This window comes from Aethina tumida, chromosome 4 (assembly GCF_024364675.1).
Source record: "Aethina tumida isolate Nest 87 chromosome 4, icAetTumi1.1, whole genome shotgun sequence".
Taxonomy (NCBI): Eukaryota; Metazoa; Arthropoda; class Insecta; order Coleoptera; family Nitidulidae; genus Aethina; species Aethina tumida.
Window position 1 is genome coordinate 3,768,790 of NC_065438.1, and position 18,904 is coordinate 3,787,693.

The 18,904-nt window shown below is 26.7% G+C and overlaps 3 protein-coding genes across 3 annotated transcripts in view; 1 reads left to right on the forward strand and 2 right to left on the reverse strand.

Annotated features, from left to right (window-relative positions):
• LOC109603214 (calcium uniporter protein, mitochondrial) overlaps window positions 1-18,904 on the reverse strand; it is a 98,177-nt gene that overhangs the window by 30,519 nt on the left and 48,754 nt on the right. The window lies entirely within an intron of this gene.
• The window catches only part of LOC109601202 (putative histone-lysine N-methyltransferase 1), a 45,775-nt gene that overhangs the window by 2,169 nt on the left and 24,702 nt on the right, over window positions 1-18,904 (forward strand). The window lies entirely within an intron of this gene.
• LOC109601196 (general transcription factor IIF subunit 1-like) lies at window positions 8,657-11,146 on the reverse strand. The gene has a single exon (XM_049966966.1). It carries the CDS (start codon window positions 10,325-10,327, stop codon window positions 8,657-8,659), a length of 1,671 nt encoding a protein of 556 aa, XP_049822923.1. The 5' UTR covers window positions 10,328-11,146.

Here is an 18,904-nt window from a genome sequence, read left to right on the forward strand (position 1 = left end):
CAGTCATTTAAAATTATTTTAGACATTTATCAATTTTAAGAAAATATAAATTAACTGGTTCAATTATTTAGTTATAATATAAGTTAATAATTAGTTACTTTGATCTTCAATTTGTCCATTTATTTATTGTAAAAATGGTTGAAAAAAGTAGGTACAAATAAATCCTTTTCATTTCCTTCAAATTTATTTGAGTGCTGTTTTATTTTATCCGTTAACGAGATTGAACACTTGATTAAAATCTGGCATGAATTAAATTCAATTTTCAGGATTTAACACTCTTACGAGTTTCTTTGCTGAAAATATTCTTATCTAGTAATTGAATTACTTGAAAATATTGCTCGGTTAAGAGGAAACTCCAGGGAATTCCATAAAAAAAATAAACATAATTGAAACTTATATTCAGATGAATAAAATATAAAAAAAATGAAATTAAGTTATTGAAATTATAACTCGGAATATTTTATTTTATTTCCTTCAGTTTTATTAATTTGCCAAATTTCCAACAGCCGAATAATTGACTGGAATTTTTCGACTAACCCAGTTTTGTTCCACATTAATAAATTCATTATTTGGGGGTCATTTTTTAAGAATATTCAAAATTACATTATTCTTTATTATCAGAAATAGACATCCAGAAATTTAATTGAACAAAAATTAGTTCATAGTTAATACCAGTATTAAAGAGACTTAAAAAATTGTCCATATATCATTTATTTATGTCTTTTCTCCTTTATTACGGCCACAAGATTTGGGATAGCAAGAAAAATGATAACAATAAAAGTCCAAAGTGAGATATCGTGTTCCTATATTCTTTATTATACTGTATTTATAAAAAAATGTAAGGTTGACAATCTTAGTCCATTCGTTTCTATAAAGTAAAGCACTCAACCTACACATTTGTTATTAAAAAAAAATAAACTCAGTTCAACTGCAGTGTATTTATTTAAGATACGGAGTGAAGTACTAATTCAGGGCTGCATTTAAAACTAAAGAATACCAAAAAATATGTTCTTCAAAACTGACCAATAAAAAACTTTGTTATCCATCAGGTGATTAGGTGCTTGTCAAGTACCTAGTTTGAATGGAGTATAGGTTAGAGAATAGCAGATATTCAGATTTTTAGTTAATTATTTATTTGAATTTTTATAATATATTTTTATTCAATTGTATATATTAATTAAAAGTTTTTTATACTTTTATTAGCTCCGCATTTTATGTTTTTTCTTGATTGTGTTTAGGCTAAAAAAAACACATAAAATAAATGAGGATAACAAAATTAGACATTTGACAATTGCCAATTTTATTTAGTATTTAACAGACATTTTTCTGGTGAAATTTCTGCTTCACGGCGACGTCCGCTCCTCAAAAGAACAGATTGAAATGGCAACTTATAATTTTCTGCAGCAAATCTTTGCGCGCTGTTTGTTATCCATTGTATGATTTATTAAACTAATTGCGAAATTGCAACAACAACGGGTAATAATTGTTACAGTTTTAATAACGCATCGCATAAAATCTTCGGCTCGTTGTTTTCCACTTGCACCGTTAGCAGACCACCTATTTATCATTTTGATTCCATTGCCTCCATTCATTTTAAGGAGCACGGCCAAAAAGCTTTTGTTTATTGTCAGGATGCACCGCCATTCAAGTTCACGTAACTGATAAACGGTCATAATGAAGACGGTTTTGTCGGTGGTGTGGATAAGGGCAGTTTGTTTTATAGAACGTTAAGAGCTATGAGACGAAACATTATCGCTGTGTCCCGATTTGTACCCTAAAACCTAAACAAAGAGTCCTCCACTAGTGGCGTCATTAATTTCTCCACTATGAGTTGTTCAAAACAAATTTGTTGGTGCCATTTCGTGCTGGGCCAAGTAATTTAGTCATGGGGATTTTTTCCGGGCTACTTTCGCATGGATGACATGATGAAGCATTTACAAAAGGGGGTGCTTAGTGCATCCATTTCGTCGGCGTATTAAAGTGACGTGGGAAATTGAGGTCAATTGCTAAATTTATCTTATTTTATGGCGGCATGCACAGGTGAACATTAGAATAGATTGAAAACAAATAGTACAATTGTTTATTCAAACATAAATCCAGAATAAAACAAATATGATAGGTTCTGATGACATGACAAATTTAATTATATGATTTGTTATTATTATTTTATTCGAGACTAGAGAAAACATTGATTTTAATTACGCAAATGTTAATAATAAAATAACAAATGAAGTCCTCATTTTATTTACAATAGTTTTAATATATTTAATGTAAAATTATTTGTAACAAAATAAATAAACGATAAAACCTTCAATAAATTTAAAGGATTTACAATAAAAATAAATAAATATGTAAATTCAATTTTAGTTGTTTTTGTTAGTGTTTTAAATAAGGGAATAAGCAATTATAATATTAGAAAAATTAAAAAAATATTTAAAATTAAAATAATCAATAATAATTCTGAATTGTTAATAAAAAAACGAGACATTTAGATACTTTATAAATAATATTAAACAAAATTTTAATTGATAAAATAATTTATACCAACAAAAATATTAATTAAAGTTTTAATTTTTTGACTTTTAAATTAATGGAAATTTTGTTTATTTTTTTTTTTTATTAAGTAAATCGATTCCAAAATTAAAAAAATATTAGAAATTAACACAATTAATTAATTAAATTATTATTATTCTCATTTTTTATTTAAATTATTTTAATTTATTGATTTATTATTTTTATTGTTGTACAATATAATAATCAAAAAAATAATAAAAATTAATAGAAATTTTGTATTTTATTTTTTTTATTCAGTAAATCAATTCCTAAATTGAAAAAAAAATAATTATTATATTTATTATTATTATTGTTAATAATAAAAACAAAAATTATTAAAAAAAATTTAGAACTATCTTTATCTTATTTTTTATTTAAATTAATTTATTTTTTTGACTTATTATTTTTACTGTACAATATAATAGTTGAACAAAAATAATAAAAACTAATGGAAATTTTGTTTATTTATTTATTTTTTTTATTCAGTAAATCAATTCCAAAATCAAAAAATATCACAAATTAATATAATTAATTATTTAAATTATTATTATTATTGCAATTAATAAGATATTTTACAACAAAAATCATTTATTAATATTATTATTCTTCGTATAAACAAAAATTAAAAATGTATGTAGAACTATTGTTAATAATCTAATTTTTTATTTGAATTATTTTAATTTTTTGACTGTTAGACAATAAAATAATTAAACAAATATAATTATTATTAATATTAATTATAGTATTGCCATTATTAAGATTTTTTACAACAAAAATAACAATTAAAGTAGAATAAATTATTTAACAAATTGTATTTTTAAAATAGTTACAAATTACTGAATCTTGAAAAGTATGAATTATATTTTGATTTAAAAATAATACATTTAATCTATTGAGAAAATTGATTAATTTAAATTTAATCAGCTCATTACTATCAATAATTTGAATAGTTAAAAAATTAATAAAAAAATATAAAAAAGGTTTTCTATATTTACTAATTTATATTAAATTAATATATAGGTCAAAAAAATGTTAAAACATTGAAAGTAAAATTGTTTTACACATATAATAAAATAATAAATCAATGAAAAACTTAAAATAATAAAAGATTTACTTTTAATTTAAATTATTTTATATTTTAGAACTTATTTTTACTGTTATTTAATGCAATAATTAAACAAAAATAATTAAAATTAATGGTAGATTTATTTTAAACCTATTCCAAAATTTAAAAAAAATCATAAATTAATATAATTATGTTTTTATATTCATTATTTCAGTAAATCTGATAACTAAAATAAAAAAATGGCAACAATATATATTTTTATTGGCCAAATACAATTTAAATATCACATATTGTGTGATTATTTAGAATTATTTAGAACAAAAATAAAAATTCAAGTATATTAAATTACTTAACTATGGTTGAAATTATTAGAAATGACTGAATATTGGAAAGTATGTATTATATTTTTATTTAAAAATGATTTTAGACACATTTATTAAATTAATAAAATTGATTAATTTATATTTAATCCGCTCATTACCATCAATAATTTGAATAGTTAAAAGATTAATAAGAGGAAGAAGAAAATATTTCATATATTTACTATTTTATATTAAATTAATGTGCAAATTAAAAATTTTAAAACATTATATTTGAAAGTAAGATTGTTGTTATTCATATAATAAAATAATAAATAAAAACAAATTAAATTAAATTTTGTAAAAATTAGACAACTGTTCCATTTTATATTTTAAATTGAGGCATTTAACACAAAATATAATATGTAATAACATGTAATTAATATAATAAGTTTTATCTAAATAAAAAGAATACCGAATATCCAATATAAGAGAAGAAATTCGCTTCGGAAAAAATTAACTCAATTAAAAATTCCACACGAGACCTTACTGTAATTACAATCACTTTGTTCAGCTCTACGGATCTTCCGGCAAATTGCGTACCATAACAAGTTTTCGTTGTAATGAACACACAGTGAGCAGGCAGAAAGTCCCCATTAAAATCTCAACATCAACATAACTTAATCAAGACAAATCCATGCATAAATTCATATATCACTACGTTTTGTTCTAGTTTCACCGAAATTTTGAATTAGTCACGCCGGTTTCTTGAACTTCCTTTCGATGATCCTTCGATAAACCACCGCTTATGGTTCAAATCATTTAATAAAAACGTTCGGAGTTCCAATGCAAATTCATTAACTGTACCACAATCGTTGAGTGCACCTGATTCAGTTACAAACACGAAATTAATATGCGGCCGCAATTACCGACACGAACGTGGAAACGCATTTTCCAATTTCCACCCAACTGTTGTACGGGAGTTTTGAAATTTTTCACCGTCTTGTATCGGCGACAGATGGTCCCGGGCAACATTTTTCGAACGTTTCTTGTTTGCCTATACGAATAATCGACGGGGACCGTTGCTGGATGTGGGTTATCTCCGACGTCATTAGGCCGCAATTTTTCGTTGGGAGACGTCGACAAAACGTCGATTACGGTACCGACAATATGGGTCAGTAATTGCCCATCTGGGTTGTTTGATGTGTGATTTTTTTCCTATTGTTGCTTGTTTTGTAACTGTTCAATAATCTTTACGCGGCTTTAAATGGTTATTGAATTTTTTGTTGTTGTTTGATTGTTCTCGGGCAAAGTAGACGAAAGGCATAACAGATGGTTAAGATGAAAACGATTCCATTTTAAAACGAATGGTCCATGAGCAATTTCATTAAATTTCCATTTTTATTTTATCTACTTAATCTATTTTTATATTATGTACATATAATTAAAAACTAAAGAAACTGTAAGTTTCAGAATATTAAATTATAGACTAATAGAACATATTTCACTGTTCTTATGTAATAATAATTTTGATAAATTTGAATTTGTAATAAAGAGCAAAACATTAATTTTAAAAAGATCATTAATTTTTAAAAACTATTATAAACATCATATTAATAATTTGTTTGTACAATTTTTAAAAAATATAATATATAAACAAATATTTGGAAAGTAAATAATTAAAATTATGTATAAAAATAATTATAATGTATTATACATTTTTATACTTAAAATTAATTCTAAATTTAGTTGTCTGAATAATTCTGATACTTAAAATTTAAATGACATTTTTTATTTTTATTTCTTTAGAAAGTAAATTCATATTACCACTTATTTAAAATAACTGTAATATTGTTACTGTAAAGGTTATTCAAACAACTACACTTATAATTATCATAAAAAATCATGAATTCAGTTACTTAAAAAATCACTCAGGAATATTATTTCTTTGAAAAAAGTTGATTAAAAATATCTTCAATAAACAAATTATAAAATATCATTTGAATTGTTTTGATATTTAAAATTTAAAAAATACGACTTGTATTTATTTTTTTATGTAAAAATTATTTCAAAATGTAATTATTTATAATTTTATTTAAAAATTATTATGTACAAATTATTTTCATACTTAAAATTAATTCTAAATTCAGTTGACTGAATAATTCTGATATTTAAAATTTAAAAAAAATATATATTTTTATTATTTTTTTAACAAAATACTCTTTAGAAAGTAAATTCATATTACCAATTATTTAAAATAACTGTAATATTGTTATTGTAAAGGTTATTCAAACAACTACACTTATAATTATCATAAAAAATCATGAATTCAATTACTTAAAAAATCACTCAGGAATATTATTTCTTGAAAAAAATTCATATTATGACTTAATTAAAATAACTGTAATAAATATAATGTTGTTTTTGTAAAGGTCATTCAAACAACTACTTATTCAGTTGACTGAATAATTCTGATATTTAAAATTTAAAAAAAATATATTTTTATTATTTTTTTAACAAAATACTCTTTAGAAAGTAAATTCATATTAACAATTATTTAAAATAACTGTAATATTGTTATTGTAAAGGTCATTCAAATAACTACTCTTATAATTATCATAAAAAATCATAAATTCCGTTACTTAAAAAATCACTCAGAAATATTATTTTTTAGTAATTTTGATCAAAAACCACATTTAGATATAGTTTTGATTAAATTAAATTAATTTAAATTTAATTGATTAAAAATATTTCCAATAAACAAATTATAAAATATCATTTAAATTGTTTTAATATTTAAAAGTAAAAAAAAATATGCTTTGTATTTATTTTTTATGTAAAAATATTTGAAAAAATAAATAATTATAATTTTATTTAAAAATTATTATGTACAAATTATTTTTATACTTAAAATTAATTCCAAATTCAGTTAACTGAATGATACTGATATTTAAAATTTAAAAATTATTATTTTTTTTAACAAAATACTTTAGAAAGTAAATTCATATTACCACTTATTTAAAATAACTGTAATATTGTTATTGTAAAGGTTATTCAAACAACTACACTTATAATTATCATAAAAAATGATAAATTCAGTTACTTAAAATACCTCTCAGGAATATTATTTTTTTGTAAAAATTTTAATCAAAAACCATAGTTAGATATAATATTTAATCTAGTTGATTAAAAATATCTCCAATAAACAAATTAAAAAATATGAATTAAATTGTTTTTATATTTAAAATTTAAAAAATATTTATTTTTTTATGTAAAATTATTATAAAATTTTAGGTATTAAATAAACGTGTTTTTGATAGTATGATCACACCGATGTTCAGTACGACATTTTAATGTTAAAAATGTTGTGCCATCCAAACAAGACATCAGAAAACTTTGACATAGTTTCAGAAATTGCACAACCCTCCCGAGCGTCCCGACACAGCATAATTAGAAGTCAGCAAGGGGCGGTAAATATTCCAAAACCCCGGAACTAAAATCGCCTCGCAACGTAAATTTAATGCAGCCGAAAATATTGTTAGGCATGTCGTCAGACTCGTAAAACTAAATTCCGATGAAAGGATCCTTCCTCGTGGCGAACTACCCCTTGGGACATAAACCGATTAAACTTTTTCTAGTCCTGTAATAAAAACAAGTCAGGACAATGCCATGGTATTAGGAGCAGTGGGTCCTTTGTATCGGCGTAATCTTGTTTTTGTTTTCAGACACAAATTGACACTCGGTTTAATTTATTTTAGTGTTGTTGAATGTCATGAGAACAGTATGGAAATTATAACAGTTATTTTCTCAATGAGCACTTAAAGTGTAAGTAAAATTGGGCATCGTTTTTAACGTTTAAATTTTATTTTCATGTTTGTAAGTTCTGTTATTACAATTTTTGTTACTGTTATGCTTGTTTAAATTAGTTATAGCATAACAGTAGTGTAATAAATTAAATGTCAAAGTTTATTTAAGTAATAAATAAAAAAGTTACGCTGCTCCTCAGTAAACGTGAGTTTTTATAAATATTCCTGACATAATAAAGATTTATTTTCACAAAAATATCGACTGGAGAACAATGTTTTTTTTTCAGTTTTCAGGATAGATTCATTAAGGAACTCCATTGAAAATAAAACCACCGTCAGCGAAAAATTCTTGTCGACATTATTAACAGCTTTGGAAGTTGGGAATTAACATCAAACTGCTAATTGGGCTTCCCTAGATTAAAAGGAAGAAAAGTGGCAAACTTGTTTCAGGGACGAATCCTTCAAAGAAAGAATCGTACAAATTTGTGTGAAGCACCACACGTTAAATAAAAGAGACGTTTTATGCACCAGTTGAGAATTTTGATGTGCTGAAAAATATTTCAGGGTGTATATTCGAATTCCAATTTAAAAGAACTTGATAAATTCAATATGAATACAACTAAAATTGCTCGTTTAAAAGATATAAACTGATGATTTATTCACTGCCACGAAATGACAACTTTGAGGTATAAAATAAGGCTTCGTGAATGGAAAGCACAACATATTTTTCGACAATATAAAAGCTTAGAGTTTTATATTTCAGATCATCAATTTGAGAGTGTCTGACAATAAATATGGACTAGATAAATGTACAGCTTCGTAACACCGTCTTGACAATCAACAACTTATTTTTATATAAATGTTCGTCCTTAAAAGCTTTGAGCTTTCTCATCAATAAAACAATCATATTCTGATACAACATCATTTATTAATTAAGGTTTAATAGACAAATACATTTTTCCATTCAACATTTGCTTTTGAGGATTGACTCTCTTCAAGATCAGAGTCATTACATTGACCAATTGCTGACTAGACAAACCAGTCTTCTTGGACTTGAACTTCTGTAATAATTCTGTTGTGGTCATTGGCTTACGTATTAAATATTTCTTCACAGCATCTTCAGTTATGCCTGATTGAGGGAGATCAACTATAGGCTCCAATTTTGGTTTCTTCGCAGCCGGTGCTGCTAAAGCGTCATTTATGAGCTTTCTCTTATTGTCAGTAGGTGTAACTGATGAATTTCCTGCTCCACTCTCTTTGGTACCTTTCTCTGCTTTTGTTCCTTTCTTGTTACTATCTACCTTTTTGCCATTCTCAGCCTTTTTCTCTTTTTTGTCCTTTTTATTTGATTTTTTCTTATCATCCTCATCTGAGCTACTATCTGAGCTAAATATATCATCATCCTCTTCTTTAGTACCCTTCTTTTCTACTTTTTTCACCTTCTTCTTGTTCTTCTTATTTTTATTATCCTTCTCATCCTTCTTTTCATCATTGTCTTTGTTCTCTTTGTTGTTCTCATCTTCATTGCTCTCCTTGTCAGATTTATCAGAATCATCTGAGTCAGACTCGTCATCTGAATTAAGTAGCTTTTTCAGAGCTTTCTCCTCAGCCACACTTTCTAAATTTGTGTCTTCCGGCTCACTCTCACTGCTGTCACTAATATAATCTAGTTCTCTACCTTCTTCATCACCGTCATCTGAATCTTCAAACGCCTCCACATCAGTGTCACGCTTCTTTTTATTCTTCTTCGGGTCAGCTTTCTTGTTCTTCTTCTTGCCTTCGTCCTCGTCATCCCCTTCTTTCTTCTCCTCATCATCGGAGTCGTCATCATCTGAGCTCTCCATCCACTCATCCATCTCAGATATTTTCAGTTGTTTATCTTTCTTGGACGACCCTTTCTTGGTTGTTGCCTCTTCGCCTTCTTCCTCAATCGCCTCGTCTCCCTTGAGGCGCTTCTTCAACATAAGCGAGAAGTAATTCAGATGCTTGCTGCGCTTGTTGAACTCCTCCTCGGCTTCCTCGGCAGACAAAGCCTTATATCTTTGTATGGGTTGGAATTTGTACCACTCACGTAAGGGGAACGCCTCGATGGAACCGTCGGCGGCGTGCGTGAACACGTAGTACGCCGTGTTAGCCGCCACACCACCCTCACGGATACCCTTAAACTTCTTAACGGAGGCGCCGTCAGCAGCGGTGGTCTTTAAAATCCACGGCTGGTTGTCCGCGTTGTATTTTTTGGCAATGATACCCAGCTTTTTGCGTCTGGCTTCCTCTCTGGCTTCTTTGCCGAAGACGGAGCCGGCGCCGAACTTGGGTTCGTCGTCATCGACGGTTTTGTATTCCTTCATGTTGTTCTCACGCTCCATTTTGACCTTCGTCCATTTGTCGAAGTTTACGTCGAGGTTGCCGTTGAAGCGCATCACGTGGTGGGTTCTGGGGACGTCTTTAGGGACACGGATGATGTACTCCTGGATTGTGGCTGGCTTCGGCTGAGGGGCAGGTTTTTGGATTGTGACTGGCCTCTGCTGTGGAGCAGGTTTTTGGATTGTGACTGGCCTCTGCTGGGGAGCAGGTTTTTGAGTTGTTTGTGGCTTCGAATACATTATTAGTAGAATATGCTTTTGTAAGACTATGAAATAGAGTCAAATAGTTACTGGATATTCAGTTGTTATGTTAGTTGTAGGATGGTAGTTTTGGTACTTACTCAATCAGTCAATTCTTCACCAATATATAGGTACGAATAATTATACCTGTACTGAACTATCATAATATTAATGACATCATTTCACAGAATATTTTAGGATAATCTAATCTCATTTATGATTTTAATCGAGTCGAATTAATGGACAAAAAGATGAAGGATTTAAATAAATCAATGATGCTAAAGCAATAAAATTAGGGCCAGATTAATTTGATGATTAAAATATCGAAGTGAAGAATTAAAAGCTTCAAATTTCAAAATAATGAATGATAAAGTATTCCAATTCACAATGAATATTGATTCTGTAATAAAAAACTGTTGTCAATTAATAAAACTTCCCACGCCATTAATCTTGTATCGTTAACAGAAAACTAGAAACAAACGTTCACAAACTTTTTACGTCCAAATGATCCTCCGGGCAACCCAGGCCATTTTAGTATAATCCTACACGTCGAGCCTTTCAACATTAGCCACTTCTCCTTTGTGTAACTTGTGGATATCAAATTCAGTTTTACGTTTTTTTTCACCGTGACAAATTCATTAACCGAGTTCAGCTAAAAGAAAAGCGCCGTCAGCGAAATTACTGCACCGGATTTCTTGTCTCCCTTTTCCAGCTGCTTTGACAGTTGGGGGAATTACCGACCGGACTACTAATTGAGTACGAACTTTTTTTATTACAAAATTGAGGAATTTTATGGTGTGACTTTACCATCTGGGTGAGTGTTGGGACAGTTGGCATACCTGTAAACAATAAAAAACTTGTTTAACAAAGTAAGCAGTGGCATGCAAATCAATGAGAAAAATAATTCGCCATGTTTGAAGGTTGAATAAAATATAAATGATTTACTAGTCGGCAACCTTAACGCATCAGAGGTTGTGAACAATTAGAATAAAATTGCTCTTATTTATTACAGCCCTTAACCCATTTATACACTGAATTAAATTATATAAAAACTAATTTAAGGACGTTGTTTGGTAATTAATAATAATTGTTCTCGTGGCTGCCATTAGGATGATAGTTAATTCTTGTAAAGTATGTTATAACATGGGTTAGTTGGTAATTAATAATCCAAAGTAAAATCTAGACAGTCTCTAGGATAGGTAAGCCAAGATGTCTTGGACGCCAACACAACAAACTGACATAATCTAATTTCTAATTGTAATTTATGTCCTGGTTGGTTTACGTTAACTTAATGACCATATCGCTCAGTTATGTACCTTCATTTTACAGCATAAGTTCAGGGTTGATGAAATTGGGAGAACAGTTTTATTACCAGACTAATTCATTTAAAGCTCAGACAAATGATGGAATTACCCTTGTTCCATTCGACAGTTAAATTCCTCGGGAAGTTATTACAATTTGAATGGATAAAACATTTAATGAACATCCAGAAAAGTTTCTAAAAAGTTTTGAATTTAAAATCAAACTGAAGCTTTTGCTTTATTTGGAGGAATTTCTCCAATTATTTCTGGACAAATGCATATTTTACGGAGTTTGTTTTATGTCAAAACATATCGAACTCTTTTGATTTAACTAATCCTTCAGTTTCAACAAAATTGTCAGTTACAACTTGTTTTGGAAGAGATTAATGAAAATAAATAATAATTTTAAATAAAAAAAATTAAATTAACTAAATAAATAAATAAAATTAATATATATATATATATATATATATATATATATATTATATATATATATATATATATATATATATATTATATATATATATATATATATATATATATATTAAATAATGAACACATTTAATTTAGAATTAAAAATGATAATCATTTAAATTAAAAAATAAATAAAATATTTGATATATATATATATATATATATATATATATATATATATATATATATATATAATAATTTAAATTAAAAAATAATTATAATAAATAAATATTTAATTTTAAATTAGAAAAGTAACAAAATATTTAATTTATATGTTTAATTTTAAATAAAAAAGTAATTTAAATTAAATAAATACATATTTAATTTAGAATTAAAAAAATGCTAAAATATCTCATTTATATTAAAATAAAATGAAAATTAATTTAAATTAAAAATAAATAAAATATTCCATTTAAAGTTAAAAAAAGTAGAATATTTGAATTTTATTTTATTTTATATTAAAAGAAGAAAAAAAATATATATAATTTTAATTAAAAAATAAATAAACATTTAATTTCAAATTAATAAAATAATTGTATATTTAATTTTAAATAAAAATATATAAAAAACTAGATAAATAAATAAAACAATTAATTGAAGAAATTGAAAGGATATTTAGTTTAAATTAAAATTAATAAAATAATTAAATATTTAATTTAAATAAAAAAATAATTTAAGTTAAATAAATACATATTTAATTTAAAATTTTAAAAATGATAAAATTTCTAATTTATATTAAAAAAAAATAAATATTAATTTAAATTAAAATTAATAAATAAAATATTCCATTTAAAATTAAAAAATAATAATTGAATACTAAATTTTAAATAAAAAAAAATGATTTAAATTAAAGAAATGAAATACCCAATTCAAAATAAAAATAATTTAAATAAAAAAATGATAAAATATTTCATTTAAATTAAAAAATAAATATTCAGTATAAAATATAAAAAATAAATATATAAATATCATTTTATTTTAAATTAAAATAAAAATAAAATATTTAATTAAAAATTTAAAATAATAAAAAAATTTAATTTAAATAAAAATATAGTAAAATATTTAATTTAAATTAAAAAAAAATAAAATATTTATTTATTTTTCTGTTTTCAGTTTTTTAATGTTTATTTTATATTGAGAAGTTTCAATATAATTTATATCCATCATTATAGCTTCAATTAAGAAAAAAATAGCTAATTTTGAAACAGATAAATTTAATTTGGTGTGGTATAACTAACCTCATTTATTATCTTCTGAAGATAATATAAGACTTGAAACACAAACATTTTTACAAATGTCGCACCTGCAAATAAAACCACGAAATACAATACGAAAACAAACAGAGGACTCCTTGCAAAAGCTTTTGAGTTGCCACATCGAGAGCCCGAATAATTAATTTATTAATTGCGGCCACATTACAATGGCGAACGGTGCCAATTTCCACTGCAAATTCCTCACAAAAGTAACACATGAATGGCAAAACGTCGACAATAATGATCCGGAGTATTGCATTCCAATTAACACGGACAATGATGTTCTTGTGTCGGTCGCATCCTTTCGTGTTTACGGAGCGTTAATCCACCATTATTTTCAGCCGGCTAATTAACAGCCAGTTTTGAATGACAATGGATTGCCAAGTTTGTGCATTGAACTGGTCCGAAATTCTCGACGGACTGTTCCAGGATATCCTGTGCAGTAAAGCGGTTGTAACAATGGAAATTGCCACACTGAAACTAAATTGTTTGATGCTGAAGAAGACGTAGCAAAGATGACCATTGGCTTAAAGTAATTAAAACACTGCAAAATCACAGTTTTATATAAATTACATACGCAAATATCGTTTGCTAAACTCGTACGGTACATACACAGTTTTAACGTGGTGTCCCAATTAAACGTAAGGTTATAAATTCATCTTGACATTGTTCCGAACGCAGCGGTGCCAATCCATCATTTTGGCGGCCGACGAAACGAAACTGCCATGACACCGGGTCTGTACAGCGTGCGGGTCATGTAAAAGGCTCGATTCCCAACTTGTTTAACTAGCGGATACATAAAAGTCTGTCGCAATAAAACGATGTCGCCAATAAAGCAATAAACGAAGAGCAATTCCGGAGTACTGTTAAATCTTGGATCACCTTTGTGATCCGTTTAATGCGTAATAAATTCGGAGATTTATTATTATATTAAATCATCACCATCACGTGGCAACGACGAGTTAACTAACCATCGTAAACATAATTAAATGCAGGCTGATTCTTAAGTACAGTACGGTTATCCTTGAGGCTCGCGTAAACCACTTAATTAAATTGATGGAATCAATTTTATTATATCATCCCGTTCTTCCTTGTTATTATTTAACAATATGTAATTGCGGACGCGATGTATGTCTAGCGATCCGCGTTTCCGTCGTGGAGGATTCAAAGGTGGCGGGAACACCTTGAATGTTGTTTTGCTATTGTGGTGGAATCGTGAGAAGAGGTAATCACCATTTCGTTTTATAATTTTTTCGTACGGCCATGAAAATTACGTTTCTTGGTCTTGCGGAACAAACTACTCGAGATTTAAGGTAATTTTGGCGGAAAATATGTTTCTATTCACATTAATTCTGGAACAAACCTATTTGAAGTTATTTTTTGTGTAATCTTCATTTTCAACAACCAGTGTGACAAATTAATTTTAGTTTCTTTGTAAGAATAAAACTGATAAAAGCAAGATTGGTAATTGAATTATTAATGTGTTATAACTTATGCCATTTATTATCTTCTGAAGTTAGTTTTTGATTAATATTCATTTTCAACAACTGGTGTGACTAATTAATTTTAATTCCTTCATAAGAACTGATAAAAGCAAGATTGGTAATTGATTAATGATGTGGAATAACTAACCTCATTTATTATCTTCTGAAGTTATTTTTTGAATAACTTCATTTTCAACATCTAGTGTGACAAATTAATTTTAGTTCCTTACTAAGAATAAAACTGATAAAAACAAGATTGGTAATTGAATTAATGATGTGGTATAACTTATCCCATTTATTATCTTGTGAAGTTAGTTTTTGAATGAGCTTCATTTTCTACAACTAATGTGACAAGTTAATTCCAGTTCCTTCATAAGAATAAAACTGGAAAAAACAAGATTGGTAACTGAATTAGTGAAGTGATATAATTAACCCCATTTATTATCTTCTGAAGTTATTTTTTGAATAATCTTCATTTTCAACAACTAAGGTGACAAATTAATTTTAGTTTTTTCATAAGAATTAAACTGATAAAAGCAAAATTAGTAATTGATTTAATGTTGTGGTATAACTGACACCATTTATTATCTTCTGAAGTTATTTTTTTGAATAATCTCTATTTTAAACAACTAATGTGACAAATTAATTCTAGTTTCTTCAAAGGAATAACACTGGAAAAAGTAAGAATGGTAATTGAATTAATGAAGTGATATAATTAACCTCCTTTATTATCTTCTGAAGTTATTTTTTGATTAATCTTCATTTTCAACAACTAAGGTGACAAATTAATTTTAGTTTCTTCATAAGAATTAAACTGATAAAAGCAAAATTGGTAATTGATTTAATGTTGTGGTATAACTAACACCATTTATTATCTTCTGAAGTTATTTTTTTTTAATAATCTTCATTTTCAACAACTAATGGGACAAATTAATTCTAGTTTCTTCAAAGGAATAAAACTGGAAAAAGTAAGAATGGTAATTGAATTAATGAACTGATATAATTAACCCCCTTTATTATCTTCTGAAGTTATTTTTTGATTAATCTTCATTTTCAACAACTAAGGTGACAAATTAATTTTAGTTTTTTCATAAGAATTAAACTGATAAAAGCAAAATTGTTAATTGATTTAATGTTGTGGTATAACTAACACCATTTATTACCTTCTGAAGTTATTTTTTTGAATAATCTCTATTTTAAACAACTAATGTGACAAATTAATTCTAGTTTCTTCAAAGGAATAAAACTGGAAAAAGTAAGAATGGTAATTGAATTAATGAAGTGATATAATTAACCTCCTTTATTATCTTCTGAAGTTATTTTTTGAATAATCTTCTTTTTCAACAACTAAGGTGACAAATTAATTTTAGTTTCTTCATAAGAATTAAACTGATAAAAGCAAAATTGGTAATTGATTTAATGTTGTGGCATAACTAACACCATTTATTATCTTCTGAAGTTATTTTTTGAATAATCTGTATTTTCAACAACTAACGTAATAAATTAATTCTAGTTTCTTCATAAGAATAAAACTGCAAAAAAAAAGATTGGTAATTGAATTAATGAAGTGATATAATTAACTTCCTTTATTATCTTCTGAAGTTATTTTTTGAATAATCTTCATTTTCAACAACTAAGGTGACAAATTAATTTTAGTTTCTTCATAAGAATTAAACTGATAAAAGCAAAATTGGTAATTGATTTAATGTTGTGGTATAACTAACACCATTTATTATCTTCTGAAGTTATTTTTTTTTAATAATCTTCATTTTCAACAACTAATGGGACAAATTAATTCTAGTTTCTTCAAAGGAATAAAACTGGAAAAAGTAAGAATAGTAATTGAATTAATGAACTGATATAATTAACCCCCTTTATTATCTTCTGAAGTTATTTTTTGATTAATCTTCATTTTCAACAACTAAGGTGACAAATTAATTTTAATTTCTTCATAAGAATTAAACTGATAAAAGCAAAATTGTTAATTGATTTAATGTTGTGGTATAACTAACACCATTTATTATCTTCTGAAGTTATTTTTTTGAATAATCTCTATTTTAAACAACTAATGTGACAAATTAATTCTAGTTTCTTCAAAGGAATAAAACTGGAAAAAGTAAGAATGGTAATTGAATTAATGAAGTGATATAATTAACCTCCTTTATTATCTTCTGAAGTTATTTTTTGAATAATCTTCATTTTCAACAACTAAGGTGACAAATTAATTTTAGTTTCTTCATAAGAATTAAACTGATAAAAGCAAAATTGGTAATTGATTTAATGTTGTGGCATAACTAACACCATTTATTATCTTCTGAAGTTATTTTTTGAATAATCTGTATTTTCAACAACTAACGTAATAAATTAATTCTAGTTTCTTCATAAGAATAAAACTGCAAAAAAAAAGATTGGTAATTGAATTAATGAAGTGATATAATTAACCCCCTTTATTATCTTCTGAAGTTATTTTTTGATTAATCTTCATTTTCAACAACTAAGGTGACAAATTAATTTTAGTTTCTTCATAAGAATTAAACTGACAAAAGCAAAATTGGTAATTGATTTAATGTTGTGGTATAACTAACACCATTTATTATCTTCTGAAGTTATTTTTTTAATAATCTTTATTTTCAACAACTAATATAACAAATTAATTCTAGTTTCTTCAAAGGAATAAAACTGGAAAAAGTAAGAATGGTAATTGAATTAATGAAGTGATATAATTAACCCCCTTTATTATCTTCTGAAGTTATTTTTTGATTAATCTTCATTTTCAACAACTAAGGTGACAAATTAATTTTAGTTTTTTCATAAGAATTAAACTGACAAAAGCAAAATTGGTAATTGAATTAATGGTATGGTATAACTAACCTTATTAATTATCTATTGAAGTTATGATTTTCAACGAATTCTCACATATCTTCAGAAAAAGAAGACTTCAAGGGAAAAATCTGATAAAAGTTTGGTAATTACATTATTAAAGACCTTCATTACTTGTGAATACAATAATTATGATTTGATCCAAAAGGTCAGCTTCATCTTTGTTGCAGTTGAAAGAAAATGAAAGTATTCATAAAATATTCATAAACAATGAATAATGAGTAGTAATTAATGATTAAATGAAAGGGTAAGACATTTTATATTCACATTATCTATTTATTACCTTCTGAATATTTTTGGAAACCACATGTTTAAAGATCAATCTGAATAAATAAAGAAGAGGAAGTTGAAGAAACTTTATTGGAAGATTGGCAATGGCTGTTTTAAATCATTTCTTATTGAAGATATGTTAATCGTCGTCAGTTTCAGCTTTCTGGTACATGAGAAAATATAAAAATCTTTCAAATATTGATAAACAATTAAAAAAGCTGGATGATTAAATGAATAAAGAGAAGGAAAACTAAAAATCAAATTGGTCATTATTCTTATCATAATTTTCCTGCCCTTTTTAATTCTTTATTTACGAGTCCCTTCCTTGACACAAAATGAGAGCTCAAACCTTCCTCAATTAATATTAATCACCCACTTCACTTAAAAAGAGCAAAAGGAGATGTCCTGTTCCACTGCACCATATTATTTATGGCCCACCAAAGCGAGAATTATGTAATAAGGAGCCGACGTGCACTAATTAAGATAAATAAACGGACGCAATGACCAAGACCTTAATCATCGGTTTTATCACGTCGCCATAAACTTCAATCGCAAAGCTTATTCGGTCCTGGCGCAGCAATTTCGTTCCCGGTTATCCCGTGACGAATCACCAACGAAGTTACTTCCGGTTTTATCTGCCGGCCGAATATCCGGTGGAAAAACAATTCCGCACTTGCATAATAACGCCGTTATTGCCTGTGTTGCATCGTAAAAGTGATATCGGACCAGATCTGGAGCGTTATTTGGAAACGATCGGCCATTACGCGTCATTACACAGTCCGGGACGTGCATTGCGGCAACGTGCACTCGTTCATGACCGAAACTCTCGTGTAAAAATTCAGTAAATTTATTAAGTAAAAGTGTAACGCTTGGATGTTACTTAATGTATTGCGCAATTTCGACGTTGTTTCTTTA